The sequence below is a fragment of the Echiichthys vipera genome (genome assembly GCF_963691815.1).
Source record: "Echiichthys vipera genome assembly, chromosome: 23".
NCBI lineage: Eukaryota > Metazoa > Chordata > Actinopteri > Perciformes > Trachinidae > Echiichthys > Echiichthys vipera.
This window is the reverse complement of record NC_139848.1, coordinates 12,287,515-12,307,852: the sequence shown is the minus strand read 5'-3', so window position 1 is coordinate 12,307,852 and position 20,338 is coordinate 12,287,515. Positions and strand designations below refer to the sequence as shown.

General features: G+C 39.2%; 1 protein-coding gene across 1 annotated transcript; it reads right to left on the bottom strand.

The window, feature by feature from the left end:
• Positions 1 to 1,301: 1,301 nt before the first annotated feature.
• Positions 1,302 to 12,123, bottom strand: LOC310964768 (dipeptidyl peptidase 4-like; the record flags this gene model as incomplete). Its single annotated transcript, XM_083938026.1, has 26 exons — positions 1,302 to 1,394; positions 1,478 to 1,551; positions 2,441 to 2,513; positions 2,624 to 2,682; positions 2,786 to 2,885; positions 3,675 to 3,729; positions 3,963 to 4,157; positions 4,248 to 4,317; positions 4,449 to 4,547; positions 4,631 to 4,678; positions 4,834 to 4,943; positions 5,154 to 5,207; positions 5,450 to 5,520; positions 5,623 to 5,721; positions 5,829 to 5,867; positions 6,684 to 6,813; positions 6,907 to 7,004; positions 7,108 to 7,262; positions 8,634 to 8,754; positions 8,939 to 9,011; positions 9,152 to 9,204; positions 9,294 to 9,368; positions 9,510 to 9,601; positions 11,277 to 11,375; positions 11,885 to 11,972; positions 12,118 to 12,123. 26 exons carry the CDS (start codon positions 12,121 to 12,123, stop codon positions 1,302 to 1,304), a joined length of 2,229 nt encoding a protein of 742 aa, XP_083794152.1.
• Positions 12,124 to 20,338: the final 8,215 nt, after the last annotated feature.

Here is a 20,338-nt window from a genome sequence, read left to right as displayed (position 1 = left end):
TTTATATATAGCTTTGTTTGTTAAAAAGGATATATTAGTATAGTGAGGTTGGAAGAAGCCAATATTTCCCAGTTAATATTTCCAAAAATCTCCATAGACCCAATATTTCATTCAATGAAGAGCCCTAATGTCATAAATTGAACTTATTTCCCTTTCCCTTTTTGTACCATTTCACACATAAAGCCTAGTAGACCTACTCACCCTCTCAACCAACTCCCCTTCTTAAGGAAATATGAGACAGGAGCATGCTAGCAGCTCTTTTAGGCTGTATAGATATAGTGGTGTTTTGTGTGATCAGCATCATCGTGCTGACATGCCTAGTAGGCCTATCTTTAACCATATCGTTCAGAGAATAATAGACTTAAAAGTTGAAGTATAACATGCTGAATTAAGATGGTAAACATGCTAAACATTGAGGTCATTCAACCTCAAATTCAATTTTATTTACAGGGCAACATCATAACACAAAGGGGCGGTAGTAGCTCAGTCCATAGGTGACTGGGCTGGGAACCGGAGGGTTGCTGGTTAGAGTCCCTATGTGGACCATGAATGGAGTGTGGACTGGTGGCTGGAGAGGTGCCAGTTCATCTCCTGGGCACTGCCGAGGTGCTGTTGAGCAAGGCACCGAACCCCAAACTGCTCGGGGTGCCGGTCACTGGCAGCCCCCTCGCTCTAACATCTCTCCATTGGTTGCATGTATATAGGTCCTGTCTGTGCATGTGTGTGTATTTCAGGCCTGTGTGTGTAACATGAAAAAATGATAGAGTGAAAATTAAATTTCCCCATTCGCGGGACTAATAAAGGAATTCTTCTTCTTCTAAGGCTACCATTGCTATGCGGTTTTCCCCGTGAACTGAATGAAGAACACGATATCTCAAACAACAAAACAAGGTCTCATTAAATTCTTTATTATTTTATGAAACAATTATTACATCAAACAGACAACAGTCTCATAAATGTGATACAAGTGTAAAAAATGACTGTGGTGGAATACGTTACTGTGCATCATTTAATACAATACTGTAAAAACTCTCTTTATGTCCAAGTTATTACAGTTAAACTGTCACCTTGTTCCCCAGGTCAGGAAACAACCATTTATAAAGTTAAATTCACAAAACAAACCTTGAAAAAGAAATTACTTTTATAGGACACAATTTTACACAATGACATTATGACTTGGACCCTTTCGTACTTTCCTTGGAGTACCAATAATCCAGCCTGCATTTACAATTAAAGCCTTAATTCCCCTATTTTCTTATTTACATGAGACAATGAAAAGAGATCGTTGTGATCCAGCGAGTTCACGCGAAGCACCTCTGTAGGAAGTGACTCATGTGGGTGTAAACGTGGGGGTAGGCTGAGCCGCCGAGCCCGTGGTCCTTGTCTGTGTACCACTGAAAGAAGAGGGCAAAAAAAAAGTATTAATCAATTGACACTCAGCCACAGTCTTCCATTGATTCCTTTCCAGATTACTCACCATCGCCTCAAAGTCCACCTGCTCGTCCACCAGAGCTTCAGAGATCTCAGCTGCCTGCTGGAAATGAACGTTGTCTAGGAAACGCAACAACAATGAATTAATTAACAAGGCTTTCAATGAACCTGGACTAGAAATGGACTAGAAAGGTCAGGGGGTCGCCAAGCTGAGCACAGACTTCTCCAAAACATCGTGTCATGGCTCGTAGTGTTGGGGAGAGTTTGATCTGTTGGTGGCGCTCGCCCGAAGGCCAATAGGTCAACGGACCCTAACTAACGATCCTCTGAACATGAATTTAAAGGAATAGTTTAACATTTTGGATAATATACGAATTTGCTTTCTGGCTGAGAGTTAGGCTTGCCAACAAATGCATATTATAGCCTAGCCTAGCCTAGCCTAGCCTAGCCTAACCTAGCATAGCATAGCATAGCATAGCATAGCATAGCATAGCATAGCATAGCATAAAGACTGGAAACAGGGAAACAGCTAGCTGACTAGTGACCAATGTCACCTTAGCAACAGTTGCCTAAAGATCAGGTAAATTAAATACACATGGAAAAGAAAAATCATAATTTTAAAAAGAAAGCAAGAAAAAAATCCTACTATTTTATCATGTTTGACCTGGTTTGGTGTCACCACAACATTTTGCTAAATGTCTTTTAGATGTCGTCCTTTTAACTTGTTACTTATTGTTCATTTGACCTTTTATTTTTATATTGTTTCTAGTCTGCTCTGTAGCACTTTGAGATTTTTGTAATGTAAAGTGTAATACAAATAAAATATAATATTATTATTAAGATTTTTTTTAATTCTCTCTAAGTGTATGATGCAATTATGAGATACCCAGAATAAAAGGCTTAAAAATGGAAAACATTCTAATGGCACCCTTAAAAACAAGCTGAAATCATACTTTAAAAAAAAAGAAGTGTCAAATTATTACATAGATAGTGGCCTTGCACAACTCACCGTCAGCTGTTCCATGAACCAGAAGATACTGCACTGAATGGAAATTCTTAGCCCTGGCAGTTACTGTTGAGTTCTGCATACAATCAGAGATTTGTGTTTATTGGTTATCACAGGCGGTAGTATGATTAAGAGTGACCGTCAGATTCAAGAGACGGCCATGACATCACTGAGTGTGAAACTTACAGCGTAGGCAAAAGGATTCTCCGAAGGCTCCATCATGTAACGCTCAGTGTAGATGGAATCTGAAAAAAAAACCAGATAATTACAGATAATGTGTCATTAAAGTGACTGTTAAGTTTGAGAAGGTTAACATGAATAAATGGCTTAAAATGACAAAAGAAATACCGTAATATTTCCATTTAGACACTGGAGCGACCGCCATTCCACATTTGAAGACTCCACTTCCAGATCCCAAGGCCATTGACGTCACATATCCGCCATACGACTGTGAAAGGAAAAACAGCTCGTTACTGTAGCTCGCCCTAATCCTTAAAGTGTAATTCTCGCCTGCTCTTTTTCAGCACTTACATACATCAAATAAGTTTTTTCCGTGTAACAACTATTAACGGAGAAATCCAGGTGAGTCGCTAACAGCCCGACGTGGCTAACAGTGATTAGCTCAGGGCAGTACGGTGAAGGCATTAAAACATCTTTTTTAACCACTAATTCTGCTCAAAATAACAGCAAACCTCTGCAGCAGCATGAGAAGAGTCTTTACACAGAAAACAAAGCACCAGTGGGCTCCTTGTTTTTGGATTGACTTTGGTAATCCACTTGAATGGACTTTACTAGGAGAGGAGCTGGTACAGGGGCCAGTAGGTAAATCTTTAAAACACTCTTTTAATAAACTCTGGGTTCACTAACTACGTTGTTGGTGCCTTGTTTTTCTGTGTAGGGACTCTTCTCATGCTACTGCAGAGGTTTGGTGTTATTTTGACCAGTATTAGTGGTTAAAAAAGACATTTTAATGCCTTCACCGTGCTGCCCCGAGCTAATCAGTGTTAGCCACATCCGGCTGTTAGCGATTGCAACTCTACCAGATTTCTACGGTAATAGTTCATACAGAAAAAAAACTGTCTTGATGGCTTATTTGATGTATGTAAGTGCCAAAAAAAGATCATGGCATGATTTTTTCGCCGGAATTACATTGTAAGTAAAGAGGGCCAATGATGATCTATGCGCTACAAATTGCATAATAATGTGATTTGTTTAATACAATGTATTGAAAACTTACCCAGCCCCAAAGAGCAACTCTGTCTTTGTCAATGAAGCCCATTTTGATGAATTCTCTAAAATGTAAAAAAAAAAGACAGTTATATGGAAGGATTTAAACTGGCCTTGTGATGAATATTGTCACTCGGTGATGCCCATGGCATTTAAGTGTCGATTGCGTTCACCTGGGGGCATTCAAACCGCAGCAACAAGTGAAATCCGGTTTTATCAAGTTTTCCCTGCAGAGGGTGAAGCTGTTTGTTCTGAGAGGGAGACGCATTGACTAAACTGGTACTTCCGTTTTCCTTACCTGGCTGCTGTTATCTGATCTTCCACCTCATAGGTTCCCAGACGTTTGTAGATTGCATGCATTAACTTGTCGCCTTGGAAACCGCTTCCTCTTCCGTCAAAGCTGGCGACTATGATTTTCTCAGTGCTGGCCAGGTAGGTGGACCAGCTCACCCTGTAGATGAAGTCTGCTTTCTGACTGCAGGGGCCGGCATACCTGGAAGGTTGGGCACAATGAAGTGTCAGTTTATGATCTTTCTTTTGAGAAGCTTTTTAAATTATTTGTTATTGTTTTTTTTATTCTTACACATCTATTAGTAAAGGGTACTTCTTGGATTCATCAAATCCTGGAGGCAAAAACATCTGGTACCAGAGATCTGCCAAAAATATGAACATCTCTTCACAATTTGGGACAAAATATATATACATTGTTTTTTGGAGAGATGATGGGGTGTGTAAAAAGAAAAACAGATCACAATTAACTGTTGAAAAGTTTGAGTTCACTTACTGTACCCTTCAATTTGAATGGCTCCACGACGCATGGTGGGCATTCGGATGTCAGATATCAGGCTGCTAAATGCTTTATTGTCCTGTAAAACATGGAGCTCTACAAATGCAAACATATCAAAAGCTTATAAGAAGAAGATTTTCTCCTCATTGACATTATTTCAGATTTAATTTGGGGTTTACCTTTGTCAATCCTGTTATCCATGAGACTATGGTAAGGGATGCCAGGACCTTTGCATAAAGGTTACAATGTTATTGTTAGATATTTTATATATTTTTTAAATATATCTTTAATAAAATAAATAATCATGTTTCATATAGTGCAGAAAATCAAAGAGGGCCAGGAAAAAAACAGAATATTAGATAAATATAGAAGTATGACTGACCACTGCAGCTCATACGGTAGAAGGAGGCATTGTGGCTGAAGTAGGCTGAGTTATACTGACAGTCTCCACGCAATGTACAAGTCAGACACTTGGACACTTGTTTGTTCCACCTGACAGACAGATACACACACGCAACACACACACACACACACACACACACACACACACACACACACACACACACACACACACACACACACACACACACACACACACACACACACACACACACACACACAAACACACACTAAATTAGTCTGGAAAAATGATAATAAGAAAATGATGTCTTTAAATAATAAAACTGCTAAATAAAGACTTACTTGTAAACGTTCCTTCCTCCTGGCTTTTTGCCCTCTTCGTTACTTGAATAATATCTGTGGAATAATTTGTATGTTTATAAAAACACCAAGTACCAGTAAAATGGAGACACCAAAATATATCAGACTTAAATTTGGGAAAGTGCGTAAAATGTTAATTTAGTGACATCTGGAATATTTCCATCCGTTATACAATCGTGCAGTGTGGAAATCCAAATCCATTATGCTTTCCACAAAAGGGAAAATGTGCGTAGTTCAGGTGTTATACACGGCTGTATGCAGATGATGCAACGACTTACACACTATCTTCGGTTACTTTCAGAATGTCGATGACTTCCCATTCTCCAGAGGTGATTGCTGTAGCTGTGCCCTTCATGAATCAAAATGAACAGAATGTGGATGTTAACATTGTAGAAAAATATTGGATATTGTGGATATTTTGGACCACTGACAAATGATTCATTTTACCTACCTCGACCACATGATGAATGTGTTTGTACCCTTTGGTGTCACTCATCAACAGGTAATAACTGTTCTTGTCTTCAGCAAAAACTGGTTCTGGTGGAGAAAACTGGGGGAGAACAAGTATATTATCATATAACCCCTGGTTTCTCTACTCTGTATCCATTCTTTTCAGGGAATCTATTAAAAAGAGATATACTGAATATTTAGACATACCCGTCCAATCCAACCCGTGGTACTTTTCAACTCCAGGTGCTGTAAAAAAAGAAAGAAAGAAATACAATTAGTTTTTATAGCTGCACTAAGCTAGATTTTATAACAGTATGCCAACCTTATCAGTCTAAACAAAGACTTGTTGCAACAGATCGGAATTTAGAAACTCTTAGCTAACATGGCAAAGAAGTGAACAGCCATCAAAACAGTTTGCAACATGGAGCTAAGAAAAATAAATGTCCATGACATGATATGTAGGTCTTGCTTTTTTCCAAGTAGTTTCAAAGATAAGTGCACTTTTTAATGGTACACTCTTTTTAAAAAGTCCATTGTAAAACAATACTCAGGTGCCTTTATGTACATTGCAAGTGTTATTGATTACTGTAAGTGTCCCTCGTGTCCATACATTGGAATGCATTTTTACCAACCACAATACCAATAAACATTAAACCCACCGAACATCAACATGATAGCATGGCCACCACAACCATGTTAGCATGCTGATATTAGCATTTAGCTCAAACACTGTGTCCTCACGAAGCTGCTAGCATGAGAACAATCACATCCACCAATAACTCTTTCAATGTGCATTTGGAAATGTGAATATTGTTTAAAGATAGACTTTAATGATTTAAAGGAATGTGTGGTTACATTTAACTTTGGAAGTTGACATAAAGGGATTTTACACACATTAAACTAACCTTTCAGTAACAAGTGTTGCTGCTTTTAAGTGTTATTGCTTTTGAAATAGTTTGTGTACTTATAATTGATTAAAAAAGTACTTGCATATTTAAATCCCATGCCATAGCCTATGTTGGTCTAATGTAGAAAAACAGTGTTGATAACATCATGTTTTACCTCATCAGGATCCCACGTTAATCCAGTCAAATTATAGATCTGAAGGATGAGGTGGTTTTGTACTCTCTTAAGCCACTGGACAGCAATGCGTTCATCTGTCACCCAGGTTACAGTGGCCAAGTAGTGCTCACTGAAGGAAAAATATGATTCAATTAGGACACTGGTGGCCTAATCTCCTGTTTGTTCCCTGACAGCAGGAGAGAATAGCCTGACGTTTCATTACCTTGAGCTGAACAAGGCTGGAACAACAACCTCGGTAATACGTGTTGTGTTGTCAGTGTCCACAACAAACAGTTTTACAATAGGGTTGGGAGTGCCTGGCTGCATAGGAAAAGAATGTGAGATACACTCATCGACATACAACAATGCAATGATCCCCGTACAAACGTGTTAGAGTTAAACAAGCCCTGGATCGAAGTCCCACCTTTGGATATGGAATGGAAACAGTGCCGGGGTACTGGTTGTCGCCATACCAGGAGTATTCTATAGTGTGGACCTCTGTGTCGTTGAACTCAGCATAAGCCACGTACTTCCCTCCAGGTGACCACCAGAGGCCTTGACTGGATGAGAACATCTCCTCTGGAAGATGAAAAGTGTGAAACTGAGTTAGCATTACTAGATTAGGATTCAGGACGTCCATGGGTGTCAGGTTTGTCTGAGTTGGTGAAACAGACACTCTTCCATGTGCCCTGTGTGTCAGTATGTGACCCTGATGGTGAGGGGCGGGACAAAGCCGGGGTTGGGAGTGAGAACGGAGAGCGGGCTGTTCACTCTGTTGCTGTTAGCAGAAGGGCGTTAACACCCACGTGGAGCCAAAGCACCCGCTTCGGACGTTATCACTCCATTAAATGGCCGTAATCAGTGATTATCAGCTACAAAGATTCAGACCTTCCGGTAGGTTCAGAAGGCTATTGTCAACTATTCACATGGTTACGTCCAACATTACGACCCCTTGATGTCACTTTTTAAATAAAACTACATGTTAAGGTTAAGCCAATAAAACTACATGTTTAGGTTTAGCTGATAAAACTATGTGTTTTTGTTTAGCCAATAAAACTACGTGTTTTGGTCTGGCTAATAAAACTACGTGTTTTGAATTAGCCAATAAAACTACGTGTTTTGGTTTAGCTAATAAAACTACGTGTTTTGGTTTAGCTAATAAAACTACGTGTTTTGATTTAGCTAATAAAACTACATGTTTTGGTTTAGCTAATAAAACTACGTGTTTTGAATTAGCCAATAAAACTACGTGTTTTGGTTTAGCTAATAAAACTACGTGTTTTGGTTTAGCTAATAAAACTACGTGTTTTGATTTAGCTAATAAAACTACATGTTTTGGTTTAGCTAATAAAACTACGTGTTTTGAATTAGCCAATAAAACTACGTGTTTTGGTTTAGCTAATAAAACTACGTGTTTTGGTTTAGCTAATAAAACTATGTGTTTTGGTTTAGCTAATAAAACTACGTGTTTTGGTTTAGCCAATAAAACTACGTGTTTTGAATTAGCCAATAAAACTACGTTTTTTGGTTTAGCTAATAAAACTATGTGATTAGGTTAAGGCAACAAAACTATGCGGTTAGGCTGAGGAAAGGATCATGGTTTGGGTTAAAATGCTAAAGAATGGAATCAGGTTGACTATATGGAAGTCCTGTGCGTCTGACCATTATAACACGTCATCATATAGCAGCAGTTTAGAGCGACGCTGATTGGTGATCCAGCTTACTATTACAGTAGATGATAATTGCGTACTAAGGCAACTAGGAGGTATAGTAGGGCCACAAGAGCTGGCCAAAGCCTCTTTGCCAATGTCCAGATACAGACACTACTACATTGTTGTTGTTTTTTTTTTTTGGGGGGGGGGGGGGTAATACTCCATATTATACCTTTAGTACCAAGTGAAATGAGGCCTTATTGATTGACATGAATTCTCTACATCATGTGCCACTTACCCTCATACACCCAGTCTGGGATCCCGTTCAAAATCAGATTCTCCTCGCCATTGTAAGTGACTTGCTGTGGGGGCGACCCAGGGCTGGTCTTTACATACACATTATTTTTCCAAACATAGGCCTGAAAATACAATAAAAATACAAATACACAAGTTCAGAAAACACAAACCCAATTTGAACCCTACTCCCACTGCTCAAGTGTTTGAGAAAGGTTGTGCTTGACCACCTCATCTGTCACCCACTTCAAAGCCGAACCATCACTCAAAGTTATGCACATACAACCGATCATTTGTGTCCGAGCTTACCAGTTTGTTGCCTTCAGGAGCCCAGGCAAAGTACTGGATTTGATGAGGAATGTCAGAGGGTGTGAGAAATGTGCTGAAATTAAGTAAAATGTATGTCAAAGAAAATCTCAAGTGCATAGCATTAAAACGTACATACATATAACTGTCCAAAGAACGTCATATACTTGTTTTCTAGGTTTTCTAGGAGTAAAAATTCATAGTTAGGGTACTTACTCTAATTCACGGTCATAAAGTGAATATGAAGCTGTAAACGAATGCCGCCACAGCTAATGGGACAAAAACAACAACACGACTGTAGTGTGAGCACCCGACTTTAAATATGCATGAGATTCATGTGAATGAAAGCTTAGTGTACCTTGGAATGGTTGCTCATGAACGCGACATATTTGCGATCAGCAGACAGTTGATAGTCATAAGCGTTTTTTTCGTTCTGTATTGGGGAAAAAAAGAGAGCCGTTGTGACGGATTTACAGACCCCCTGCTCATGACCTCATGGTTTTCGTGCCGATTTCATGTGGTTTGTGTAACACACAAAACAAGCACACAGACGCACGGGAGGAAGATGACTTACAAACTTATCTCCTCTCAAGAACTCTGAGGACGCTCCTGTGATCACGTCCTGGAGGAAGACTGAGCCCTGGGTCTTATTGAGATACTCATGATCTGTGGCAGGAGATGAGAAGATAAAGCTAAACAGAGTAGAATATTTGATTTAGAGAACAGTTACTCTTTGTAATGAGTGTTGAAAACACCTGGGGAACACCACCTAAATTAAGAATTTCTTTATTTCCATCGCCTGGGGAAGGTCAATAAATATTTGTGGACATGAGTTACTCCTTCTCAAAACCAGAAAACAGAGAAAAACTTGTTGCGTCATCAAGTATAAAGTATGGGGTGGCCAGTGGGACAGTGGTTATGAGCAGTGGCCCCATGTAAAGAGGCTGAAGGTCTTTGAGGCAGCGGCCGCAGGTTTGACTCTGACCTGTGGCCCTTTGTTGCATATCTCCCCCTCTCTCACCCCATTTCCTGTCTGTCCTATGTAATAAAAAAGCTTGAAAAACTGCCAAAAAAATAAATATAAATAAGCATAAAGTCTGGAACTGCTTCATAGACAATGAATGGATACTGTGGCTTGAGCGTTTTGATACTTTGACAATATGTACACTGGAGATCAAAATCAGAGAACAATGTATAAATACTTGATTTATTCTAAAACATTATTTTTTTATTGTTTAAGAATTTGTGGCTATACCACTGCTGTACTGCTGTACTAGCATGTTGTTTTTTTTTAATAACAAAAACCTCCATTTTGGGAGAAAAAAACATTGAGCAAAATTAGATATAATATTAGATCTAAACCCCATAGAGAATATCTGGAAAATCCTTGGCAACAAAGTAATGCCTAAGCGACCCACTACAGTTACTGAACTGTGGCAGAGACTGAAGAAGAACGGACCAATATCAAACCAGAGCAGTGTGAGAAACTAGTGATGTCCTGTGGGCACAGATGTGCTGAAGTCAATTTGTGCCGCATCAAGTATAAAGTCTGAAGCTGCTTCATAGACAATGAATGGATACTGATTTTGTTTGGGTTCCTTTTTTATACTCAAATTAGATTTATTCTATTGTGGTGTCCTCAGTTCCCAAACAGAAGACGTACCAATATGCTCAGAACAGTCTCCGTGTCATCAACTACAAATTTCCCAATTCATTGTCTGCTGAGCACTTCACAAATTTGAGTATTCATACATTAGTTTTTCTATTTGGTAGAAACGTATTCCCGTTTAGTAATATTTTACTGAATATGGTTTTACAGCGGACTTAAAAATACCATTTCCACGACTGTCAGAGCATTGGAATTACAGGTAAAAAAAATTAAAATGGGCCTCTTTAATTAACAAATTCACGAATCACGATTATTTAGAAATGATGACGTCACTATGTGATGTGATCGGTTAAAGGGCCACTTCACGTATTTTAGTATAGTTTGCTCATCAGGAGGAGTACTACTTCTTAGCCCGTGGACACAGTCTTTCATAATTTGTACCATAATATCATATCATAATATCTAAGGAGCTTTCTCAAATTTGACCCTGATGATGTCATAGCGGTGTCATCAGGGTTATCTCAGTTTGGGCTTGAGAGGAAGCATTTTATTTGTTACCAAGTGACGGAACATTCACAGACAGACCATTGAATGAGGGGGTCAATCCAAATGAATTATTAACTAGAAAAAAGGAGAATATAGCTGATAGATAATAAAGTGTCATCTGTGACACATATGCAGTTCAGAAGCAAGTACATTGTGGCTGTAATCAATGTCACTCCTTCCCCCCACCTGAGATCCACCTCATGCTGACGGACTTTGGCTTCAGTGAACTGTTGAAGACATCCTCCAGGGTGAAGGATCTCTTGTTCTCCTCCCCTCCCTGATCCTCTGAAACACGTTAGAAAAGTCACAGATATGATAGCTTACACACACACACACACACACACACACACACACACACACACACACACACACACACACACACACACACACACACACACACACACACATCATGATCATCATCATAAAAGAAAGTAAGTGCAGTAAAGGCTGTAACTGATAAGTGAGATACTGCTTACGTCATGGAGGTAATTATGAGGACTGTCAGAGTGTGTGCTAAATGAGTATGCAACTATTTAAAGGCACGCGCGTGTTGCATATGTGATGTAACACCCCGATTTAAGCCATCAATTGAATAAACATAATAAAATATCCATTGTTACATTTATTTTATTCTAAGATGGGGGATCAGTATCAGTATTTTTGGGGTTTTTGATGAGGTGCCAAACGGTTCATGCGTAATGACGCGTGCGTAATACTTTCTTCGGGATCTGTTTAACGTCGCGTCGGACCACGAATGATACATTAATGCATGGACATCATAAAATAGCACTCACCTTTCAAATATATAGCAGTGGGAACCGCTATCAAAGTGACCACCACTGCTACTCCAAAGACTCCGAGGAGCACCTTGCCGGTGGAAACCTGCGCACAGTCGAACGGGGAAAAGTCAGAAACGCGCTCCAAAAACGTCCCCGACATAACATGGACATGTGAGTATTAACAAAACCACCACCAACCATCGTGTCTGCGCGTATAGGTGTAGTGCGTGTATCCGTCCGAATCACACCTCCATCGACTCGGTCGGTCTACGCGCGCCGAGAGCACTGAAGTTATGCCCTACGCTGGCTGTTAAACATTATCTCAAGTGAAGTTTCAAAGGTGGAACAATAAATGTCCAGCGGAGTAAAGTTCGACAGGTTTGGATGGCGTTCCAGGGTTATTATGAGGAAGTGTGCAGCTGCTTGTCAGGCCGTTCCCCAAAACTGTCCGCAATTCAAACAAATGTGTGTTCATTCATACAGTCAGCTTAGGATATGAGCAACATGCTTTTATATAGAACCGTCTCATACATTTGATGACCATTCTTCTCATTGTAAGTTGCAATTCGTTTGTCTTGTCTAACAGTGAGTTATTCTGTTCACTGAGTGAACCACATGAAATGTTGATGGTGTAGCAGACCAGTACGGTATTAAACAGGCTTAGGCAGTGACTCATGATACTATGTTTGCTTTCTGCCATCCAGCTGGTCATACAGGCAAACAAATTCCTCAGACCAAAGAAACACAAAACAAGGCTTTTTATTCATGCAGAAGTCATGTTCAAAGTATAAATGGTAAAATGGTAAATGGACTTGTACTTATATAGCTCCTTTCTAGTCTTCTACTCAAGGCGCTTTCACAGTGTTTGTCACATTCACCCATTCACACAGACATTCACACTGATGGCAGTGGACATCTACAGACCATCTTATCTAATCTAACCATTCACACCACATTTACACACCATCTAATCTAACCATTCACACCACATTTACACACCATCTAATCTAACCATTCACACCACATTTACACACCATCTAATCTAACCATTCACACCACATTTACATACCATCTAATCTAACCATTCACACCACATTTACACACCCATGCGCAGCACGTGGAGCAATTCGGGGTTCAGTTTCTTGCCCAAGGACACTTCCACATGTGGACCGGGGGAGGTGGGGATCGAACCGCCAATCTCTCGAAAGGAGGACGACCCACTCTTCTTCTAAGCCACAGTCACCCAATATAGAAAAATATAGTATAGTATAGAAAATATGTGTGAAATACAGTTAATATGCAGGAAATGAGGGATGTCTTAGGACAAATGTAGAGTTTAAGAGACGGGTCCAGTTCATATTTGGGTTAATGTCGGTCCGGCCCGATTTTTTTGGGTTCCTATAAGTCAGTCAGAAGTCTCGGAGCAAATCCAGCGTTGCTATAGTGGCTGGTAAATATAACCAAATATATTTCGACATACAAATTCAAGCATTCCTAACAAATGGATTGTGACAAATGCAAATAGAGTTTCCTTTTTATGTCAACACATCTTGATTTTATTACTAAGATGTTGAAAGCTGCAGTGAAAACGACCACGAGGAAGCTGAAACTGTATCAGCAGGGACACAGAACTCTCTCCTGACCCAGATGTTCTGATTTTGGTGTTAGCCAACTGTAAGGTGTTGCCAAAGAGCACTGCGGCCTCGATCACCATCAGGCTATCTTCATATCCATCCATATTCTGGGATACTCTAGGTCCAGAAAAGCCCTGTGCTCCATGCCTTCTCTCGTGCTGACAATACTTAATGACAAAAAAATGTCAGAAATGCAATTACGGAATTTTAAGACCATTTGTTATACAGAGGGAATTGTGTTGTATTCCCGTTTGTTATGGTTGAATTTTTGCGTTAAAATGATTTGGTTATATTTAGTATGTAAATCTATATTGTGTCCAAGCCAGGTGCCTTTGTTTTTGTGAGGTAACGTTTACTTTAGCCACCTGCAGAGCTTGGAACCTGATATTATGAAAAACAGAGTGGAGAACATTCTTAGAAAACAGCTTAGTAGTATGTAGGGAAACTGAGAATGTACAACTATCCAACTAATAACCAAATTAAAAAAAGGATTTCCCAGAATTTATAGATTTTCTAGCTTTAAATGTAACTTTAAAAAAAAAAATCTTTTTTCATCTGTTGGTGTATTCCTCCTTTTATGAGTGCACAGATGTCTGGATTCACCTCATCACATTATGGGTCCCAGACTGAAATATTTATCCATCTCAAGAAATGCGGTACATATGTGGTCCAATGGATGCATCTTGCCTTTAACCTGCAGTTCTCCGAGCGTCCACTAGGAGCAGTTTGCACAATAGAGCAGTTTCTCATTGACCCCCATGTTAAACAGAACGTTTTCACAGCATCATTAAACCTGTTTAAGGCCTGGTACAAAAAAACATTCTAGTCTGTATGTTTAGGTCATATCTCCATGACAACACTGAGGGGGGTGAATTGTTTTGTACCAGGCAAGTTTTTATTTTATTGGAGGTTAAAGTTTATGAATAATTAGTGGCGTGGCCTCTTGAGTGACAGCTAGCCGCTGGCCCTCACTTCTTCTCGGAGGTATATGTCAGCCAGATGGACGTATCTCCCTCCCCCCAGCGTCACATACATGCCCTTTTTTGGTAAGAGGAAATGAGGCGGAGTCAAAGTCTGACAAGATGGAGACTCCCGTAGGCGAGGACGTTTGGATCAAGTTGAGAGAAGGGACCTTGACGTAAACGCTACATCCATTTTTTATACAGTCTATATAAAAAACCAGCTGTACTTTGTGTTTATTGCTCATTTGTATATGTTAGCATGCTAAACTGAGATGGTGAATACGGTAATCATACCTGCTAAACATCAATCACAAACCTAACGCCTCCTTTACCGACTTTCGCCCGGCAAACAGACTGAACCGGGCAATGAGACAGGTATGACCAGTCCACCACTGCCTCAGATGACTTCACATAACTGACGACTGATAACAGCCGTACAGTTCGGATGAAGGCTAATAAACTGGCTCATAAATGCCATACGATGCATACGCTGTATTTACATAATCATTAATATCCTTCCTGTTTTGGTCTGGTTCCTGAAGGCAGCGTGAGAACTAGGCGATGTCACTGACTGCGGGACACAAGGGTGAAAACTAAAAAAAAATCAGCATTTTATTAGAATGATATGATATTTTTACATGGCAGCGTTAAGCACTCTTTGGAGCAGGGGGGACTAAAAATAAAGTCAGATTAATGCATGTTGCCACAGACGTGGACGTGTTCCTCTCTGTACATACTGTAAGTGCCGACCAGCCCACAGTCAATGCTAAAAGCCTGTTAAAAGCTTAACAAATATAAAGCTGTGCCTTTATGGGGAATAGACATCATATTCTGCCCTTGTTCCCCTCACACCGGACATCCTCAGCAAACAAATAGACAGTGGATGTCTTCCCTAATGCAGCACGGCTTGTTTGAAGAGCATTACTTCATAGATGCCTCCATTTACGTGACACTAAGCTCAACTCCAAAAAATCATTTATAGGTGTCACTTTGAACACATTTGGTCTGATTGGACTGATATCACATAGGAAGAGAGAGGGAGAGAGAGAGAGAGAGAGAGAGAGAGAGAGAGAGAGAGAGAGAGAGAGAGAGAGAGAGAGAGAGAGAGAGAGAGAGAGAGAGAGAGAGAGAGAGAGAGAAAGAGAGAGGGAGAGAGGGGGGGAAGAAAGAGAGCTATACGGATGGCAGAGCGTGGGGGAGCTGTGATGAAAAGTCATTTAAATATCTACAGTTATTTGTTATAAAGTAAATTCATGTGTATACCATTCTTAATATAAAGTTCTGCCAATATTTTTGTTTTTAATAATTTAAAAAATAGGAAACATGTCAAGTGCATATAAGGATCAGACAGAAAAAAGTCAACAAACCCAAAGAAAAATTACAAAAAAAGATACTGAAAATAAAACAAAACAATCACAAGTTCTGCAGTGACTTCTTTTGTCTGACAGACTTTACAAACCTCAAATAAATGTATATAAAATAAAATACCGAAATAATAAATGCATATAAAATAAAATAAATAAAGTAATAAATGTATATAAAAGAAAATAATAAATGTATATAAAATAAAAGAAAATAAATAATAAATGTATATAAAATAATAAAATGTGAAAAAATAAAATAAATGAAATAATAAATGTATATAAAATAAAATAGATAAAATAATAAATGTATATAAAATAAAATAAAATAAATGATAAATGTTTATAAAATAAAATAACATGAATTAATAAATGTATATAAAATAAAATAGATAAAATAATAAATGTCTATAAAATAAAATAAACAAAATAATAAATGTATCTAAATTAAAATAGATAAAATAATACATGTATATAAAATAAAATAAATAAAATAATAAATATACAACATAAAATGATAAAATAATAAATGTATATAAAATGTTACAAAACAGATAATTAAATGAACGACTGAAGCAAATGTCGATCGACTAATTCATTCATCATTGCAGTTATAATATAAATAATGAGCAAAATACTATATTCCTGTATTCTGCTCCTTTCACTGTACTGTGTATCCTGTATACTGCCCTCAATCCCTAATAACATGATTTCTGCACTATCTTTGGCCTGAAAGTATGGAGGTTAGGATTGATTTGGATAATAGTTATCAAATGGCAAACTAGTAAACCATAATTCATCATCAGTGGGCCCAATATGAATTTGTTGAGACAATGAACACATTTTAAAGACATTGTTTAGGGCAGTATAGTATAGTTGTGACATCACAACTTTGCAGAAGGCCTCACGGCTCGTTTAAAGACAGTTTCTGGATACGGGCTGTGTGCCCTTCTCTGTGGTTTGAATTTTTTGATACTTTTATAATATTTACTGTACACGGGACTTGATCTGCTTTATAATCCTAAAAGATACGGACATCATATTTTTCATAATATGGGTCCTTTAATAGAACTGAGCTTAAGTGTACAGTCACTTATCATAGCCACAGCACATCGGGCTGTTTATATCCGTTGTACTTTGCACTTAGAAATCCTAACCAGTTCTTCTGAGGGAAATGTCCAGTGTTTATTCATAGGGATAAACAGAGACGCTGGGGTTTTGAGCTCAGCAGATGTGGTGTAAGTGTCGGTGCAATAATTGCATTCTTGGCGTTGGAGTTTGGAAGTTACTGTTTCAGGGGGACTGTGAGGAAATTCCTGGTGTAGGAAATGGGTCAGTGAAGCTTTTGTTAACGTAGCACCGTGTGTATCTGCTTAATGTAACGTAGCAGCAGCTGACCTCAGCACAGCAAAGTGTCAATGCAAATGTTCCAGACCAGTTCATTAAAAGTCCTGCACTCAAAATCCTCATCAAGTAAAAGTATAGTAGTATTATTAACACTGCTGTTGATGTTACTCTCAAGTGGGACGCCGGGGTTCTGATGATCTAGATTCCTGCTTTCGAGGTTTTCATATGCACACAAGCTGTGATGTCAAATCAGGCCACGGGGCGTTCAAAGGGGGGCACATTAAACAATACAGGAAATGAAACTCTCTTTGGTGGAACTGCTAACAAGCCGTAGACATGTGAAACGTGACAAGGCGCTCCAACTCGACGAAACGGTTGGAAAACACAGGTTTAATCTTTAAAATGTGTGTGTATTTTATCATATGGTTTGTATGTAAAATCATAATCTGTAAAGGAACAGATATAAGACAAATGCAGTGGTATAAAAAGTGCTATATTTGTGTATGAAGCGTCCGTGTAAAGGAGAATAGAAATGATATACTCAAGGAAAGTACCGCAAAATTCTAAGTCAGTACAGTAATTGAGTAAATACTTTGAATCCTTCTCTAACCACTGCATTATATATAAACAGATACAGTATTATATATACACACACATTCATTGCCAGTCATCTAAATTCCTTAATTCCGATTTGCAATAAACAATATAAATGCATAAAATACCTATAAAGAGTGGGCAAGCCAGCCAAATCTGTAAGGATGGAGTTGAATAATGATGAGTTCAGCGTAGTTTTGGTAACATTTGGATCATCTAGTTTCTACAGACAGGTTTGCAGTATATTTAGATTTTTTCCAAGAGTAGTGAATGCCATAATATCACTTTGTCATATGTCAAAGGATAAGAAGAAATCACTTGGTACACTGGAGATGACAATGTGTGGTCCTGGTTCACTAAAGACCCGTACGACATCTAAAAAGTGTGTTAAAAACTAAAGGCCGGTAAGTTTTAAGAGCAAAACATTTGGGTCAGATCTGCAGGTGAGTGTGAGTAGTGGTCACCCAAACGTGTGTGTGTTTGGCCAACTTTAGAAAACGATAGGGCAGACAAGACAACTCATAATAAAGCTAGGTATTTCACAGCCTGTGAATGTTCTCATTCGTCCAGGTCATCGTTATCCTCAAAGCAATTTCAGTCAAAAGCAACTGGACTTGGTTATTTGTCTAGGAAGACGTTTCAGTTCATGTACGCATCTGACCTAGCTGGGACTGGACCAGGACCAGGCTGGGACTGGACGAGGACCAGGACCAGGCTGGGACTGGTCCAACTAACTGGTTTGGAGATCCAGGTATTTAACCTCTCACAGGGGCAATGATGTCACTGAAACCCTTTGTGCTCCAAGTGCCAACGAACGTCGTTAGAGTGACAGTCGTTGGTGGGAAGTTGGTTTCGGCTTCTTCAGTGCTCTATTGAGTCTTAACGACCGTAGTTGGAGTCACAGGAGGCCGTTTGTGAACAGTTGTTCTTTGAGGTTAGATTGTTGAATGAAGGGATGAAAGGGCAGCATTGTAAACTAGAGATAAGTGGTGTCTCAGACCTCCTCCTCTGTTTAGCGATGGTTTCTCTACTTTTGCATAGATGGCTTCTTTTACTCCTCTTTCAAACCATCTGTCCTCTCAGTCCAGGATCTTGATCCAGGATCAAATATCTACCTGGATCTCCACACCAGGTAGTTGGTCCAGTCCCAGCCTGGTCAGATGCGTACATGAACTGATGAAGCCTCTTGAATGAGAGGTGAAACGTCTTCCTAGACAAATAACCAAGTCCAGTTGCTTTTGACTGAAATTGCTTTGAGGTTAGGTATTTCACAGTAACTTCACATTATCCGTACACGCTATGTCGATGTTATCAGCAGTATTACAACATATTTACCTTCATAGCTGCCGGTGTATACCCTCATGACCCGATCAGACACACCGTTCACACTTGCAGGACTAATGTGACTGCTACAGCCTGGGCTCAGTGTACAAGCTTTGGCACGTGCACCTCCCACCACAGATGTTTGGTTGAGTTGGAGCCGTGAGACACCACAGAGCTTAACAGGAAGTTGTTGCATCCTCTGCAGCTTCCAACACCCACCCAGTCCTCTGTTTTTCCACGGAGAATGCACTGCTTTTCTCTTGACTTCACAGTACGCTCTCTCTGAACTGTACTGAAGGATGAAATACGGTGCAGATGGGGCTCCTTTAAAATCTCACCTTGTAACTTCGGATTCGTTCACACCACGGTTGACTGTCTTTGACAACGTACACGCTGAGCGAGCATTTGATATTTTGAAGCTTTTTTTCCTTCAATGTGAATCAAGCAGACACTGAAGAAAGAGTATGTTATTCCCCCCAAGGTGCAGTTGAAAAGTATACCCCATAGGTTTATTCTGCTCTAGGCTCTTTACATTACTTTTATTCCACGTCTTGTTCCTTTTGAGTGTGTTTGGTAAGTTTTTGCCTAATGTAAAGCCCTTTTTGTCATTTCTTTTAGAAATAAAATACATTTTGATTTGTTCAGGTAAAGTGATTACAGCCACAATGCACTGGCTTCTAAACTGCACCATCTAGTGGTGACAGGAAGCCATGCAGGACAGTCAAATATGTATTTTTCCAATGTAAAAGTTTATGAAATATGTTGAATATGTTAAATGGATATTTAATGGATATTCTATCAATTCTTAGCAGCCTTTGCACAGTCTACTCGTGCCGTTCAAAGGTCATAAATACGATACAATCAAAAGAAAGCACACGGGAAATACCTAAATGAGAAGTTGAAAAATACTGGGAAAGTGGAGACTCTTCACTTTTATTGCAACCTTGAAGGGTAGCCTACTCAAGTATATAAGATAAATATATAAACATGACATTCAGGGACAGTGTGTATTCATTTTTTAATAATATTGCTGAACGTTCTATCATTACTTATCTTATATATATAGGCTTTTTTCATGTTTTCCAGTTCCCAATCATCATTTAAGGTTTGTTAATTTTACGAGGAGTACCTGAAAGCAGCATTTAAACAAATCGAGCCGATGGGCGGGTTCTATTTCCAATGCTGCTCTCCCATTGGTCTATTACACCATCTGTCAATGCACTTCCGACAGCTCCCTGCCGTTCGGAT